Source organism: Dipteris shenzhenensis, chromosome 8 (assembly GCF_047967505.1).
Source record: "Dipteris shenzhenensis isolate YYH24624 ecotype China chromosome 8, Dip_SZ_1.0, whole genome shotgun sequence".
NCBI lineage: Eukaryota > Viridiplantae > Streptophyta > Polypodiopsida > Gleicheniales > Dipteridaceae > Dipteris > Dipteris shenzhenensis.
This window is the reverse complement of record NC_141603.1, coordinates 16286580-16304482: the sequence shown is the minus strand read 5'-3', so window position 1 is coordinate 16304482 and position 17903 is coordinate 16286580. Positions and strand designations below refer to the sequence as shown.

At 44.8% G+C, this 17903-nt stretch overlaps 2 protein-coding genes across 5 annotated transcripts in view; one reads left to right on the top strand and one right to left on the bottom strand.

Moving 5' to 3' along the window:
• LOC147899186 (5'-3' exoribonuclease 4-like) overlaps positions 1-14666 on the bottom strand; it is a 119844-nt gene extending 105178 nt beyond the window's left edge. For all 4 annotated transcript variants that reach the window (XR_015541414.1, XR_015541415.1, XM_087378074.1 and 1 more), the window contains exons 1-7: positions 13372-14666; positions 13101-13203; positions 12823-12899; positions 12047-12238; positions 11826-11945; positions 11662-11724; positions 11403-11546 (exon numbers count right to left, since the gene is read on the bottom strand). Coding sequence is in view for 2 of the 4 variants with exons in the window: in XM_087378074.1 (XP_087234200.1) it covers positions 11403-11546; positions 11662-11724; positions 11826-11945; positions 12047-12238; positions 12823-12899; positions 13101-13203; positions 13372-13575 (903 nt within the window). In the remaining 2 variants the exon portion in view is untranslated. The remainder of the gene's footprint in view (positions 1-11402; positions 11547-11661; positions 11725-11825; positions 11946-12046; positions 12239-12822; positions 12900-13100; positions 13204-13371) is intronic.
• Positions 1869-2938, top strand: LOC147899187 (protein RMD5 homolog). The gene has a single exon (XM_087378688.1). The coding sequence runs from the start codon at positions 2261-2263 to the stop codon at positions 2930-2932; it is 672 nt and encodes a 223-aa protein (XP_087234814.1). The 5' UTR covers positions 1869-2260; the 3' UTR covers positions 2933-2938.
• Positions 14667-17903: the final 3237 nt, after the last annotated feature.

The window sequence follows — 17903 nt, the reverse complement described above, 5'->3', positions numbered from 1 at the left end:
AGCTTTTGTTGCCCACGATTGTGGAGGAATATATCTGAGTTTTGTCCTGTCTCTCTTTCAGTTTTTCTGATTGTTGTATGAGCTAGAGAGGAAGTGAGGTGTGAGTGATTCTATCCTCTATTTCCAACATGGTATCAGAGCTAGGTTCACAGCTCTAGATCGGAGTACCTCTGCTAGAAGGCGACTCCAATCAACACTCAGGTTTGCTGCATGGTCAAGTTCTCCGCTATATATTCAGTTTACTGTTCTTTATTACAGCAAGGATGGAGGACAAAGATTCTACAATCCCGAACTTCGAAGATTCAGGGAAGCTAGATGGGTCGAACTACCCGATCTGGAAAATGAAGATCCCGAGCCATCTTGTGGCCCAGAAGTTGTGGAAGCTAACAACAAGGGTGGAGGCAAAACCGGAAGACTTGTTGGACAACAAAGGGAAGATTCTCATTCCAGTGGATGGTGAAGAGCTTGAGAATTGGGAAGAGAGAGATGCCCACTCCCTAGCATTAATCATTGGGACCACGGCAGACTCTGTTCTTCCGCACATCCAGGTAGCCGAGACGTCTGTAGAGGTGTGGGCTATCCTGAAGGATTTGTATGAAACGGACAATACATCTCGGATTCTGATGCTCCAACACCAACTGCACAACCCGGACATGAATGAGGCAAACAATGTTCATGACCATCTAACAAAAGTCAAGATGGTGAGGGACCAGCTCGCGGCAGTTGGTCAGAAGATAGAGTCAAGTCAACTAGCACTGTTGACCTTACACAAGCTACCTAGAAGCTTTAAGAGTTTCGTGACTACGGTCACTGCAAGACAAAGGACCAAGCCTCTCACCTTCGAGGAGCTTGGGCCTTTACTATTGCAAAAAGAAGCTCGGAAAAAGTTGTTTACTCAATCGAACGAGAAGGCTCTCATGGCGAGGAACAAGCCCAACAAAAGTTCAAAGACTCCAAGAACAAAAACAAGACCGAGGATGCAAAGAAAAGGACGCAGATGAAGTGCTTCTACTATGAGAAGCTTGGTCATTCCGCTACAGAGTGCCGCAAGAAGAAGGCGGACCTCAAGAAGAAGGAGTCTCAAGTCCAAGTAGGAGCCAAAGACCGAATCAGCAAACGTCACGACCGGCACTCTCTTCATCATCACTGAGTACTGCTCCGCGTATGCAGTCAGTGAGGGAGAGGAAGGTTGGTATGTGGACAGTGGAGCTTCAAAGCACATGTCCAACAAAAAAGAAATAGTTCAAAACCATGGAAGATACGCATCCGATTCCAAGGTCACTGTTAGGGATAACTGGTCATGCCCTGTGAAGGGTGTCGGCAGTATTCCGTTCATTACGATTGCAGGAAACGAGGAGTTGATTTCCGGTGTACTGTATGTACTAAATTTGTGCAAGAACCTATTGTCTATCAGTCAGATGGACAAGCACAATATGTCGGTATTATTCGACAACAACAAGGTCACTATCACATCCAAGGCAAGCGGACAAGTGGTGGCTCAAGGTGTCGAGGAGCGTGGGCTATATCGGCTCAACGCTCTGTTGGTGCACGGGGACCATGGAAGATCCAGATTATGGCACGAGTAGTTCGGTCACGTCAACTATGGCACTCTCTCCGAGATGCAGAAGATGTTGGAAAGGCAAACCTTAATAGGTGTGTGTGACCACAGGGTAGTAGGTATGTTTGTCGAGCTAAGCAATGATGTAGGCAAAAATGCCACCTAGATTGATTGAGAGAATCAAGGAGAGGTTTATAGAGTGATTTGTGGATCTGGAAATGCTCTTCCATGAGCTCGATAGTCTGTTGTATCTTTTGCCTATTTAAGGCTTCTTCCACATGAACAATATACTCTCACATTTTGTGTCTATTCTACTTCGTCATGATGTTGCTCCGCCTTCACCCTCCATAGCTACCTCGAATCCCAACAAGTGATATCAGAGCCTTTACGCTCCTCCTGTAAGTTCCAGGCTCAAGTGGTCTGCCCAACCCACCGTCAACACAAATCAAATCCATAGTTTCCTTGTTGCAGAATCAACCCGTTGCGCTCCTTCTGGTTTCAATATCTTTTTCTTTTTGGATCATTGCACAATAGCTCTTTGAGAAGTTTTCCATCTGAGCTCTGTGAATAGAGCCCAAGGTTTTGTGGTTGTAGACTCCACCACATTTCTGAGCTTCCTTCCCATTTCCCAAGAAATGTTTTGTTTCTCTCCGACCTCCCAATCTCGTCATTCAGTATTTCATTGCCTGACCAGAGAGAATCATGGACCTTTCCCTCCTCAAAGATGCCTTTGATCGCGTCTCTAAGAAACAGAAGCTCTCGGAATCCACCACACTTGAGGCCATCGATGTTGTCATTCAGGAACTTGGGATGGCTTTGAACAGGCTCGGCAATGACGGCCTAGGGTTGGATGCAAGGGCCATTCTTACGGAATTGCATGCCAAATTGACCGAAATGGCACCTGTGAATGACACCGGGGAGTTGCAGAAGGATTTGAATCTGTCGTTAGGCAAGCATGGCAAGTTGCTGGACAAGTTGTTTTGCACAGATATTGCCAAGGTGTACAGGGAGGTCGACTCACATGATCGCATTATCGCTCAGATTATTGTGGTGCATTTTTACAAACAGGGCTTTCTTGATCTAGGTGATTGTTTTGTGAACGAAGCGCTGGAGCCAAGGGCTGCGCTAAATGCACCCTTTTATGAGATGCACCAGATATTGGAGGCTATGAAGGTGAGGAATTTGGAACTAGCGCTACAATGGGCTAGAACAAATCGAAACTTTTACAGAAGGGCTCTTCTTTGGAGTTTGAATTGCGTCGCTTCCAGTTCCTGCAACTCCTCCATGAGGGAAAGCGTCAGGAAGCTCTTCAATACACTCGGAGTAATTTTACCCCAATTTCTACGCGATATATGGGGGAAATACAACAGTTGATGCGCTGCCTTCTATGGGCAGACCGTTTGGAATGTTCTCCCTATTCTGATTTGTTTTCTTCATCGCATTGGGAAGATATGACTATGCAGTTTACACGAGAATGTTGCAGTCTCTTGGGTTAGTCTTATGAAAGCCCTTTGTGCACTACAATTTTGGTTGGCTGTCACGCTCTTCCAACTCTTCTAAAGATGGCGACAGTGCTGACCAACAAGAAGCAAGAATGGTAGCTTCTAAAGCAGTTGCTCGTAGAGATAGAATTAGGAAAGGAGTTTCGGTTTCACTCAATATTTGCATGCCCTGTTTTCAAGGAATCTGCGCCAATCAATTTGTCCGATTGTCGCTTGAACCAAATGCTGGTGTTGGATGGCTGCAAACAAACGCAGAAACTCTCCCACTCTACAAGTGCCATGGCAGATTGTCTTTTGAGTACTTGGTCACTATCTCTTTGTTTCAAATCGTAAATACACAACTTTGTTTTTATGTGTTTCATGGGTTCTCTGCCCAGGATTTCCCCTAAATGATTGTTGTAATACCTTGAGCAAGGGGGGGTTGAGTTTTGGTTAGCCTTTCATTTTTGGCAGACTGTCATTTGGAGTTAAAGTCTCTTTGTGAGAATCCCCTCTCTTTGTGTTTGTGAGGGAGATCTCTTATGTGAGCACTCATACTCTTTTAGGCCTTACACCAACTTTTTTTATGAAGCCCTTTTGTTTTGAGCATTCACTATTTTGTCAGGGTAAAGCTATTTGGATAGTATGTCACTTCATGTTTACCCCTATCTTCGGTTTGAGGGGGGGTATGTTGGAAAGGCAAACCTTAATAGGTGTGTGTGACCACAAGGTAGTAGGTATGTTTGTCGAGCTAAGCAATGATGTAGCCAAAAATGCACCTAGATTGATTGAGAGAATCAAGGAGAGGTTTATAGAGTGATTTGTGGATCTGGAAATGCTCTTCCATGAGCTCGATAGTGTGTTGTATCTTTTGCCTATTTAAGGCCTCTTCCACATGAACAATATACTCTCACATTTTGTGTCTATTCTACTTCGTCATGATGTTGCTCCGCCTTCACCCTCCATAGCTACCTCGAATCCCAACAAAAGACAAAGATGGTGGATGGACTTCCACCAATTGCAGACAATGATTGTGTCTGCAGGGCTTGCGTGGAAGGCAAGCAACACAGGGACAAGTTCTCACAAGAGGTTTGAGGTATACTCTCTTACTTGTTGATGATTTCAGTCGCATGACATGGGTATTCTGCCTGGCCAAGAAATCTCAGGCTTTCGAGAAATTCAAAGATTGGAAGGCCCAGGTAGAGAAGGAGAGCAGGGAAGTAATCAAAGCCTTCCGCACAAACAGAGGGGGAGGGTTCACTTCTGCCGAGTTCAATGGATTTTGCAAGAAGCAAGGGATTAAGAGACAGCTCACAATAGCTCGCATATCTCAGCAGAATGGAGTTGCTGAGAGGAAGCATAGGACCATCCCAGAGACAGGGTTGACCATGTTGCGAGGGAGAAATTTCTTGAAAGACTCCATACAAAGCTTATTATGGTAAGAAGCCCATCATATCTCATCTGAGGGTTTTTGGTTCTAAAGCATTTGTGCATGTATACAAAGATGAGCAAACAAAGCTGGATCCCCATAGCCGGAGCGTATCTTTGTGGGATGAAGAGTCCAAGGCCTACCGCCTATTCGACCCGGACAAGAAGAAGATCCTTATCACACCAGGGATGTGATCTTTGAAGAGACCGAGCCACAACTTGCCGAGGAGGTTCCAGAACTTCCAACGTTACCCCCACCCAAAGTCACCATCCGCGAGGTGGAGCCAACTGAAGACTCCGAGGAGAAGGAGGAGGAGCATGCCATTCTAGAGCCAGCTCCCAAGTCAACTTCATCCAAAGTACCTCCATTTGAGAAGAAGCTACCTCAATGGTATTTGAAGACGTTAGTAGACTCATGAGTCACAGACATACCCGACATCAGTTTCGAAGCAGGGCGGTCTCAAAGAAACATGAAGACTCCCTCTGTGAACTTCGCTTTGGTAGCTCAACTTGCGGAGCCCCGTTCCTTCCAGGAAGCGAAGGATATACCAGAATAGCAGGAAGCCATGAAGGCAGAGATGGATGCCATTTTGAAAAATGACACCTGGGATTTAGTGCCCAAACCAACCAAGCAGAAGGTCATCGGGACTAAGTTGGTGTACAAGCTTAAGTTCAAGTCAGATGGGAGCTTGGACAAGTACAAAGCAAGATTGGTGGTGAAAGGCTATGCACAGTCTGAAGAACTTGACTTCGACGAGACCTTTACCCCCACAGCTAGGATGGTGACTATTCGGACACTCATTGCCTTGGCTGCTCATCACAGTTAGCCTATCTTTCAGATGCACGTCAAGTCCACATTTTTGAATGGTAACCTAGAAGAGGAGGTATATGTGGCGCAGCCACCATGATTTTAGATTCCGGGATCCCCATCAAAAATCTGCAAGCTGAAGAAGTCCTTATACGGGCTGAAATAGGCCCCCAGAGCTTGATACCAACGGATAGATGTTTTTCTTTCAGAAGATCGAGCTTTAGCGGAGTCCATCAGAGGCAAATCTCTATCTCGACACAGAGGGGGATTTGCGGCTGGTATTGATTCTATATGTGGATGACCTCATCATTACTGAAAATCATACGAAGAAGATTGCTCAGGTCAAGAGACTTCTTATGGAGGAGTTCCAGATGACTGTGTAGGCTCACGGAAGCAAAAGGATGCACAAGAGTAGAGCAAGAAGTGGAAGCCGTCACATCAACTAGTCAAATGAAAATGAAAGTACAAAGTACTATAAAACAGAACCCTAGGACCTAGTATCCTATTGGTACCACTCGTACTAGGTGTCATAAGACACTAAAAGTACTAGGTGACCTAAGTGCCAATAACTAAAGCTACATGGCACATACCACGGCCCAGAGGGCATCAATACGATCGAGAGAAGATGGCCTACAAACACCCCTCCATGGTATGGGCTGAAGTATTCTAGAAACATCTCAGAATACCTGGTATTTTCTGGTCATGGTGGCACATGTTCATCCAAAAGGATATAGCCACCTGTAAACGTTTAAGGTATGCCAAATCATGTAACAAAGGGAACCAAGTGTAAAGCCTATGAAAAGACTTCGAACATGGGCGAGGAAGTGTCTTTGTAAACATATCTGCTATATTGTCCTCTGTGGGACGGTAGAACAACTCTATGTCTCCTGCTGACAACCGCTCTCGAACATAATGATAGTGAACTTCAATGTGCTTGGTATGCGCATGAAACACTGGATTACGCGCAATGGCCAAAGCACTCTAGCTGTCAGTGTACACCATAGTGGAGCATGTCTCGCAAATACCAAGATCTGTAAGTAACTGTCGAAGCCAAACACACTCTATTGTAGCAGTGAAGGCTGCCCTGTACTCAGCCTCACAGCTGGATGTGGCAACTATTGGTGGCCTCTTGCTAAGCCAAGAGATACATGAACTGCCAAGCAAAAAACAGTTGCTGGAATGTGACACTCTGGTCTCGGAACAACCTACCCAGTCCCTATCGATGTAAGCATGCATGGTAGGTAAACCCTGAAAACCATAGAAGAGGGCTAATATATCTGAAGACTCTCTTCCCTGCCTGCCAATGCTGTGAACTGGGCATGTGCATTAACCTACTGAGCTGACATCACTGTGCACTAGCTGCAATTTCCTTTCTGAGAATTTTGGACAATTCTTTTGAAAAGGAAACCGATGCATCTTACCCAAAAGACAACCCTCACACACATGTTTGGAAACTGTGTGAGTTTGAGGTACATCATTGGCCATGCCTTGTGAATGTAACTTGGCAAGAGCTCTATAATTGAGATGACCATTCTCTCATGCCAAAGATGAGTTTCAGCAAGCTGTGAATCTGAAATAGCAAATGCTTCAATAGAAAGTGCAGCTAAGTGATGATCAAGGTGATAAAGCCCCTTTTGCAAATTGCCAATGAGAACTATGGCATTGTCATCACGAAGATCATATACTAAGCATCTGTATCCATCAAGTATCACTCTGAAACCTGAAGTGGCAATTGCTGAAAATAAAATCAAGTTGACTTCAATTCCAGGCACAAAAAGAACATTTGTCAAAGTGACAGGATGGCCTAAAATGGATGTGAGCTGCACATCTCCTTATTAGCACATGTGACAGTCCCCCCTCGAGGTGCATTAGCTAAGAAATGAAACAATTGTTTGCAAGATGTGACGTGCTTGGAAGCACCACTATCAAAATACCAAGACTGAGCATCATTAGCAGGAAAGAATGCATCAACTTTGCAGGGATCAAAGGAGCAATGGACAGCCCATGCCCAATCATCCTGGAGAGCATGTGCATGTGAGGCATCTGCTGGCTCGTGGGATTCAATTGCATGGGAGGCATTGACTGTCAATCCTGCTTTCTTATTCTCCGAAGCAATGCGCTGCCTGCATTCTGAAATTTCATGCCCTGGCTTGCGACAATAGTTGCATCTTTTCTTCTTTGACTTATCTGCTGTATTTTGAGATGCATTGGAGGAATTGCCACTGTTAGGCGCATATTTAGGCTTGGCCCTAGGCTTGGAAGCCTTGCCTTTTCATGTCTGCTCTGAAGCAAATGCATGATCAGGAATAGTAGCTTGCCTATTAGCACGACTTTGCTCTTCCTGCAAAAGCAAAGTGACTAACTAATCAAAGGAGTAGTGGTCTGGATTACGCATGGCCACTAGTCGAAGGGTTGTAGCAAACCCTTGATATGTATATGGCAGCCCATTCAATGTGGTACTGACAAGCTGAGAATTTGGGACCACCTCATCAATATTGGCAAGTTGTTCCATGAGGTCCTTGACCTTTGTCAAGTATGCATCCATAGTGTCACCTTCATTCACGCTAACTTCCTGCAATTGCCTTCTTAAATATGCAACACGTGCCTCATTGCAAATCTGATGAAGAGAAGCCAATTTGTCCCAAGCATCCTTTGCTGTCCTGCATGACCGGATGTGTGAAATAATGATTCTCTTGCATGATAAAGCAATACAGGAATGTGCATTTGCATCTCTTGCATCCCATCTTGTTTGTTCCTGAGCTGGAGGAGCAGCAAGAGGGGTGCTAGAGGATAAAGCATCAGGAGGAGTACCCTCTGTAGAGGGACCAGCAGTAGGGGCAGCCACTGTAGCATTGGCTGGCCTCAGATCAACCCCAGAAACAATGTTCCAAAAATGCCTTGCAACGAGAATATGTTTCATGAGATAAGACCACATTGAATAGTTGGTGCCATCGAACTTATCATTGTCACGAAGAATGTCAAATAAATCATGATTGTTGCCAGCCATTGCAAATGGGACAAGTCAAAAAGCACTGACAAAGTGACTCAAAAGATAGCTCAGGGGGTACAAAGTACTATAAAAGAGAACCCTAGGACCTAGTATCCTAGGTGTCATAAGACACTAGAAGTACTAAGTGACCTAAGTGCCAATAACTAAAGCTACATGGCACATACCAAGGCCTAGAGGGCATCAATACGACCGGGAGAAGATGACTTAGGCATACTTCACTATCTTGGCATTGAGGTGAAGCAAGGAAAGAGTAGTATTTTTATTTCACAAAAGAAGTATTGCACGGAACTGCTCAAACACTTTGAGATGGAAAATTGCAAAGCAGCAGAGACACCCATGGAAACCGGTCTGAAGCTGAGTGTGCGTGATCCATCTCAGCTGGTTGATTCATCACTATATCGACTCTTGGTGGGGAGTTTGCTTTACCTTACCAATACCCGACCAAATATTTCCCTCGCAATTGGATTGCTCTGTCAGTTCTCCGCCACACCCAAGAAGGCTCATTGGGACGCAGGTATGAGGGTGCTAAGGTACTTGAAGGGTACCTACACCTACGGCATCACTATACCAGAGGCATTGAGTTGGGAGGTTTCTATGATAGTGATTGAGCAGGGGACTTTGATACCCGGAGATTGACCTCTGGATATTGTTTCTTACTCTCTTCAGGAGCCGTGTCATGGCTAAGTAAGAAACAACCTACTGTCGCCGTTTCATCTACAGAGACGGAGTACAGGGCTGCATGTACAACGGCATGTGAAGCATTGTGGCTCAGGTGGATCTTGGAGGACATGAACGTAGCCCAAGAAGATGCGACTGCGGTTATGTGCGACAACTAGAGTTGCATAGCGATTGCCAACAACCCTGTGTTTCACGCACAGACGAAGCACATCGAGGTCCACTACCACTTTGTTCGAGAACTCATCGGCGAAGAAGTCATAGAGTTGATATACTACCCGACCAACGACAACATCTCAGATGTCTTCACGAAGGCGCTTCCCAGGGAGCAGTTGGAACACCTCATTCGAGGCATGGGGATCGGCCCACAGTTGTGTCATTGAGAGGGGGTGTTAGAAGGTCACTACCCCACCTGTGAGCCCCTGATTTGAGGGGACAAGGGGGCAGAAGACATAGGGGGTAGGGGAAGGTAAAAGGCAGCAGACCTACCTGGCAGGGAACCCGCGCTACAGCAAGAAGATGGCACAGCATCCTACGCGCCTCCTAGACCTGCACACGGGCGGCATTGGGAGCTGCAACAGCAACCCATAAGCAGGGCTTATGGGTCCTTTTATAGGCCTGGCCCAAGCCAACCTGATCAGCCAGCAAAGGCCGACCAGTCTAGTCTGTTGGTGGGCTGGCAGGTCGATGCATTGGGCAGGGAGCCGACTCCTTGGTCAGCCAGTTTGAGGGGGCCTAGCCACTCCTATAAAAAGCCCCCATTCCCCCCTTAATTCCTCATCACCTGCACAGACTGCCTTGCACACAAGCAAGCGCACAGGGAGAGGAATAGGCTCAGCATCATTGACAGCATCTCGGGCTGTTTGTACACGCTCATCCTTGAGCTTTTGTTTACCCACTTTTGTGGAGGAATATATCTGAGTTCTGTCCTATCTCTCTTTCAATTTTTTCTGAGTGTTGTATGAGCTAGATAGGAATTGAGGTGTGAGTGATTCTATCCTCTATTTCCCAACAGAGATGATTCTACAGAAGCAAGATCCGGGATGTGTTATCTGTCTCATACAAATCCTTCAGAATGGCCCACGCCTCTACTGACGTGTCGGGGGTCATCTGGATGTGAGGAAGCACAGAGTCTGCCGTAGTCCTTATGATCTATGTCAGGTCAATTGGTGGGCTGGCAGGTCGGTGCATTGGGCAGGGAGCCGACTCCCTGGTCAGCCAAAATGAGGGGGCCTAGCCCCTCCTATAAAAACCCCCCCCAAGGGAACTATTACGCACTTGTCGATGTAGCTAGTGTGTCACTTTGCACCCAAGTGCAAGGGTGCATGTGACAGGAAGGGTCCTGTAGCAGATGCGACTGATGCTGGAACAGTTGCGCGGCATGCAGGTGCTTCTGGAGAAGGCTGGAGACATATGTATGGAGCTATACCAAGGGCCAGGGCAGGGTACAGACAATGGAGAACATATGGAGCTTCCACGCAGCCGTTTGGGACTTGACTGGACCAAAGAACAGACCTGGATAAGGCTGGAAAAGGGCCTATAGTCAGGCGGAATGGAGCCAGCAGTCAGGAAGGTGGTTGGGGCCTATTTATAGCAAGAACCGGCGTCCGTAGGTTTACAAACTGGGTCAGATGGTAGGTCCACGCCAATCAAGCACTACCATTAGGCGGAGTCCACAGTTTGAAGCAGTCCAGCCTGCTTCAAGGAGCAAAACAGGAGGCTAATAGTCCAGCAAGGGAAGTGGCTGATTGCAGCAACAAAGAGCTCAGAAGTCTTCTTGAAGGGCTGCCTTCACAGCAGCGAAGGAAGACAGTCAGGGAAAAACTTCGGCTGTCTTCAGAGAAGCAAGGAGGTCAAGCATCATAGCAAAGCATGCCTTACGAGAGGTTGTCCAAGAGGTGCAGCCGAAAGGAGTGTTTGTAGGGGCCACATACATACCCACATAAGCACTAGGTGGCGACATGTTTTGGAGGTGCCACAAGGAGGTAGGAGAACAGGTTATGAGTGTTACAAGGGTGTGTTACAAGGGTCCACATCTAGTCAGCACTCTGCTGATAAAGGGTCATACATTGTACACTAGTCAGCACTCTGCTGATAAAGGTTCGTGTAGATTGTACACACATCTTTTGTATTCAACGAATGTTAGATTTGAATATTACCACTGTGTGAGTTCCTGGGCTATCTCTATATGTTTGAGCTTCTGCTGCCTGCCAGATGCATTGGCCTAAGCAAGCAACCTCCCCCACTCTCTTTTCTAAAACAAGGGCCAAGGAAATCACTGTGATGAAGGTTACGGGATGGATATAGAGAAAGGGGCAGAATAGCAGAAAGGAGTGAGAGGAAGGGGAAGATAGCAAAAGGAATAGATGAGTAGGAGAAGCGAGGGGAGATAGTGTGTGAAAAAGAGAGAGAGAGAGAGAGAGAGGTACGGGAAAGACTCACCTGGAAAGGCTTTTTGGTTGTAGCATGCTCTCGTACTCCCGTTTTGCTAAAATCTTTCTGTCGCTCAATAGGTAAGCCTTCACAATCAGCTGCTAAATGACCACTTTGACCACAAAGAAAACACTTTTCACGTGGAAGAACCACCTGCAGTTTGCAGCTTTTACTTTAGAGCAGACATCAGTTCTTTTTAACGTCTGAGTCCTACAAGCCACTAACATCACACACACACACACACACACACAGAGATGGTCTTACATACCTCTCGCAAAATTGAAAAATGAATTTCATGGGTTGCAAGAGCAAGCATTATCAGGTCAGCATCCTGAACAGCCACAAGAAAGTCAGCTACTCTATATAGCAAGAGTGCAGCTGGCCAAGACTGGCCAAGACAGAATCACTGTCAAGAAGTAGGCAACCACTTACCAGGCCATACAAACAATGACGTGTGTTAGGATCAAAGCCATGAAGGTTTCTTTGAAAACGAATATACGAAATAATTTTATGCTCCCCTTCTCCTGGACAGTTCGCATCAGAAAGGATAACCTGGCAATCAGATCTGCTTAAGGATCTCCAGCAATTGCAATTCAATTTATTGTAGATGTAAGTGAGATCATGACTGTAGCAAGCTACATAAGAAGCCTTACTTTGAGTTGTCGCCATGCTGGATCATGGTTAAGGCGGAGATGAATGTAGTATCGAAGGGCTACTGCCAAACTGTCCATGAAAGCTGTTCCTGGTGTAATCACATTTGAATCCTGTGCTTCTGACCTCTCCTTGGTGGGTATAATACGACCCTCTGCCTCAAATTCCTTGCGGAGCCTTTCTTCTTCAGCAGCCTGATAAGTATCTCTAAATTCTGATTCAGTCTTGAGAAAGACAGGAGAAATCTCCATGTTTCCGTGCAATAACTCGATCGTGACAGGATGCTTAACAATGGCTAATGTGTTGTTAATTATCAGCTTTAACTGTACACAATTGATATAACATGACAGTACATACGCGCATACAACTACTCGTGCTATTCCCTGTTCCCAAATTTTAGAATTGAAACTTCCATACATTATGCAATCTTCAATTTTGCAGAGTCTAGCAACAGAGCTTTCAATTAAAAATATCTGTAATGCATTGTCATGGCAATTTACAACATCAGTGCCAACACAAGTAGCAGGTACAAAGATGCATCCACCTTGTATCAGTACACTCAAGAAACAAACCATATGCCCCTTCTGTGAGGCACTTTAATTTATTATGCAAGGTAGTATACACAGATTGTGAAAATATCACAGTTTTTACACCTCAAATAAATTTCAGCTTTTCAATTTGATTAAACCCCAGTCGTGAATATGTCTATCCTGATGCAGTGAAAGAAAATTGTCACATGAAAAAGGCAATTTGAGTAAAATGAAAAATGAAATCTTACAGCATCTGCAGCATCTTTAGCAGCTCGAAAACGACGAGAGCGTTGCTGGTTCATTTTTGCCCTCGGTGCCACCCCATCTTGAAAATCTCATTAACTATTAAGTCAGTCACTTCCTATAGTTGCTGTTGAGAAATAAAATGGCATGATGGGAGCCAGAGCTTAGAACCCCTGCTCTTTATAATCTTCCATGTTAAGCGACAGTCCTAACATCATAGAATTGACTGGCCATTCTAAATGCTACAGCTAGTACAAAAACATGATGTCAACAGTTTGCATACCAATGGCCATGTACAAAAGCTTTCTTGGTCGCACCATCACAAAAAGCCGATCAATATAATCAAATACACATTGAAAGACTTCCTCAAATGTTTTTGGTGCGGGCTGCAAGGAAAAGTAAACTTATAGTAAATGAGAGAAAATTTTGCCGGTAATATCAAAAAGTCAACATTGAATTTCACCACATTCTGATTCTCACAGCTGGACCTATCACACAGGACAGTTTTACACAACAGACACTTTTTTGCAATTGTGAGAACAAAACACTCGTACCCTGTCTTCAGGATGGAAGCAAGGATGAATAATGCCATTCATATCAAGATAAAGGTTGTCAAACTCCATTCCATTGGGATTTGGTTTGGTTGTGTCTACTGGTTGAAGTCGTCCTTCAGTGTGCTGTGGCTCCTCTTCAACCACATCTACTACTATACGAGGATACTTGTCTGCTAACCACCGGTAAAAAGCTGGAACTCCCATCTCTACATACACAATTCAGAAGAAGCCGCTTGCCTTGCCCATACAACCGCTCCAAAAAATCTGCGATTACTTATGGCTTTCCCAAAACTATTACTGGCTTGCCTCCACTGGAAGTAATCATGCATTTACTCCCATTTGTGTAGCTGTAAGGAACTTCTCATACAAGCTGTGCTCGAGAAATCTGGTAGAAGTATTTTGCGTGGGAAAGGTCTATACGACCGGAAAATAATTCACGAAAACTAGCTAGCAATGGTAAGTCTATCCTAAAAATTTGAGGTCAAGGGACGTGCTACGAAGACAAATTCCAACAACAGACGATTTGAAATCTAGTATCTCGAGAACATATATTGCATTAATAAAGAAAGCGAATATTTGCCCGCAAAGGCACTCTATATTGTATCAGTACAAGAATATAATCAAAGAAAGCTCGTAAGGACGGAAAAAGAACAACTCCTCAGACTGATTACAAAACAGAAAAAATAACAACAGCTAAGGGAAAGCAAGGAGACGAAACTGTTTGGGAGCAGAGAAATATGCGAAATGAACACAAGTGATGAAAAGCACAGCCCAATTTAAAAAGAAAGGAGAGAGCGAGAATGTGCGCTAAAAGGAAGCGAGTGTTGCAAAAGCGAGGAAGGAGGCAGCAGCAACGAAGCGGATGGACCGAACCAAAAAAACAAGGCCCTGGATGATCGAAGCTGCGAGGTCAAAAGGAGAAGAAGAAGAAGAGGGCAAGGAGGGGCATTGAGATGGGGGAAGAAGCAACAAGGAGATGGAAGGAAGGGGAGGAAGGAGGGACGGGGAGGAGGCGGAAGGGGAGTTTGACGAGCAACCACCAAACGAGCAAGGAGAATCGAAGCTCAGGGATGGAAATCGAGGGCGACATCAATGAGCGCTGCTGCTGCTGCTGCTGATGATGATGCTGGGGAAGGAGGAGATGCGATGGGAAGGGCATGGAATTGAGGCAGCAGCGATGAGCGGTTGCTGGAGTTGTGATCGATCGATCAAACGAAGAAGGATTCTAGGGTTTGCGAAGGAAGAGCTTGAAGCTCATGGCTATGGCGGAGCTGCTGCTGCTGCAAGGTGCTCCAAAAATCACTACCTTTTCTTTCGATTGTGAATCGACGAAGACGATGACGCTCTAACTCCACCCGCCTGTCACATTTTAACTCGGGTTCCCCGACGGATACCCAGAGGTCTAAGGTCTCCCGGAGCAACACTACTAGGCAAAACAACACATCACCAACTTCCTCAATCCACGATCATTTGCACGTAACTTCAATATGATTTCCGATCGCATATCTCCGGCACACACCCACAGGTCTAAGGTCTCCCGGAGCAACACTACTAGGCAAAACAACACATCACCAACTTCCTCAATCCAGCATCCCTACCCGATCATTTGCACGTAACTTCAATATGATTTCCGATCGCATATCTCCGACACACACGTGCCCTATCTATCTGTCTACTCCCCCACTCCTACTTGTGCCGCTCACCCCACCCCGCTAGCAAGCCACTCTGCAGCACTGTGGCTGAAAATTCCATCCCAACATTCCAACACTCGTCCGCCGATCGCCTCTATCAAAAACCATGAAGTCTCTCTCTTCCAACAAATCTGCGGTACATTTCTCTATGTTAGCATTGCTTTGCCAAGCCCATCAGCTTGCAAGAGCTCAGGACACACAGGGATGTAGTTTGCCCTAGAGGTCACCTACCTAGTGGACATGCAATTGTTGACTCACGAGGAGCCCCCTAAGCGTCTCATAAATGCTCTTTTCAATTCTTAGGGCCTATACACACACGGGCTGCCGAGCTAGGCCAATCAAATCGCAAAGATTCGATCCCCCTCTACACCATGCTAGAGTCCACGTTCTACCAGTGTTTTGCTTTTGACTAGACAAGGGTTCTTGGCTACCCATACTTGGATGCTTTGTCTCCAACCCGATTGCAAGAGACTTGCAGGCTAGAGCTTCACTTTCATGCATTCACACTTGCCTAGAGACTTGGGGACTTGGTGTGTAATGGGTTGCGCCTTTTCACGCCTACACATCACACTTTTTAGCTACCCAACCACAAGTTGGGGCACCTTAGGCAGCGTGTACCAGCTTACTATCGCCACCTCATGCATTAGCGTCATTGGTCCGCTTCTTCGACTCAATTCAATCATTTGACACTGCCTAACCTAGATTGTAGCATTCTGCTATTTGACACTCGCATTTGTGTACTACCTCACATGCCATCACATAGGCACAACCTTGTGGTAAATTTGATTCAAATGGGGTGCATAATATTGGCTAAGTCACATTCTCTTGAACCACACATGATGAGTCGTTGAGGATTGCCTTGCCTTACCCAAGGACTTAGGTCGACTTGTAGAATGTTCAGTTTGGGCTTATCTCGAAGGTGATGAGTGAGTCAAATCACGAGATCACGAGTTGACTTAGACTCAAGCTAAGCTTCTAAGTTTAAGCCTTCCTTCTCTGGTTTCTTTTTCTTGCCAGCTCCCAAAAGTCCCCTCTTATATCATCAGTTTTCTTTTTTGAACTCCATTGAGCTCTTCGCAAAGAAAAACCTCGAGTTTTCTTTTTTGAACTCCATTGAGCTCTCCGCAAAGAAAAACCTCGACTTATCCTTCTAGCATTAAACTACTCCCCACAATGTTTGAGCATTTTGCCATATTTAATGCTACACTTCCATATTTATTGCCTAGATCCAAAACTATGATTTTGTCAACATTGGGGGTTGGCTTGTTAATGTGAGCACATGGTTCCTAAGGCCCATGCCCTGTGTTAGATTCCCTTTAGACACTCATAGTTTTTGTATATGGGCCCAAGGGCCTCACTGAGGGTCTTGAATAAAGACAACCTTGTACGCCCTACGAACTTGAATGGCACACACTCAAAGAGATATTATGTGGCTAAGGGTGATTTAAATAATAAAGATTTTGAAAAAGGAGAGTAAGATTTGCCCAGTAATACCACATCTCCGCTACACTAAATATAGTTATGTGCACTTCCACTCAATGCCTGCAATTAAGGATTTTATTTTTGAAATAACCATTAAAACCATTACCTCTTCCACACCATGAGGATAGGCTTTGTTTTCTTTAGCCTTTCTTTAAATACATTCCTTCCACTATCCCTTACGTTCCCTAAAAAGAAAGGCTTGCACATACTAGGCAAGTACATTGATGTGATGCCATCTAAGGTTTGTACTACATTTGCCACTGACCCTTTGTGTTTTCTTACCTGTCTTTGCGGAGCCTTGTATTCCATAAAGTCGTAAGGAGGAGTAAGGAGTGTGTAGTGAGCAAAAGCAAAAGAAGAAGGAAGTCCCTTCATGAGCAACATCGAACTCCCCTCCTTTATCAAAGCAAGAGAACATGACCCCTCTTGCATTAATTTGCATTCATTTACGTGGTTAAAAAGCAAGGTGTAACATGAACATGATGGTAAGTCAAAAAAGAATGAGTTTCTTTTTTACATGGCAAGTCTGCTCACTTCATCTCTTATGTCATTTATAAATGTGCATGTAATCTGCATATCCATTATGATTAAGTAGCAACATAGTGGAAACTCTTGTTTTCTTTTATTATCCATAATATTGTTGCAAAAGGTCACATTGTTTATGGCAAGCTTTCTATTCTTCACACTTTCATATTCTTAGTGCCATCTTGTCACCCCACAAAAGCCCTTATGAATGCACAAGCATTCACAACAACGATTTAGACATAATTGGTACTAGCTCCATTAAAAGTCATCTTTAATCATTTGCTTTCGATAGACAATCATGCACTAAAGCATTAAATTTTTTATGTTATTTCTACTAGATGTATGTAAATTCTAAAATCACACCCCAAAAAATCACATACAAGATCTACATTGATGTCCTTTTCATATGTTTTACCCAAAGACCTCCTTTACTAAATCAAATGGAATGTCGTTGTCCTCTCTCTCTCTCTGTCTCTCTCTCTCTCTCTCTCTCTCTCTCTCTCTCACACACACACACACACACACATACATTGTTCATTGTGCCATTTTGAGGCAACAATAGTAGCAACAAGCCTTTCAATATCAGATTCTAAGTTTAGTTGAGCCCATCATTTGGCCTATGGCTTTGCTCTTTCAATATGAGGCAAGAGAGATAACAAAGCTCTAATGTACCTAATCAGGAACAAAAAGTTGTGTCTTTGCAAATGCAAGTCCAAGGTTGCCTACAAGTAGTTATATTGCCTCCCTTGGTTGCCAATTCATACCATGTGGCTAAAAGCTAAGCCCCCAAGGTTTTGTCCTCGAATTATCTACTCATCAATGTAACATGAACTT

Bases quoted from the DNA above. Each gene is read 5' to 3' on its own strand.
- LOC147899187 (XM_087378688.1), top strand. From the start codon at position 2,261: ATGGACCTTTCCCTCCTCAAAGATGCCTTTGATCGCGTCTCTAAGAAA.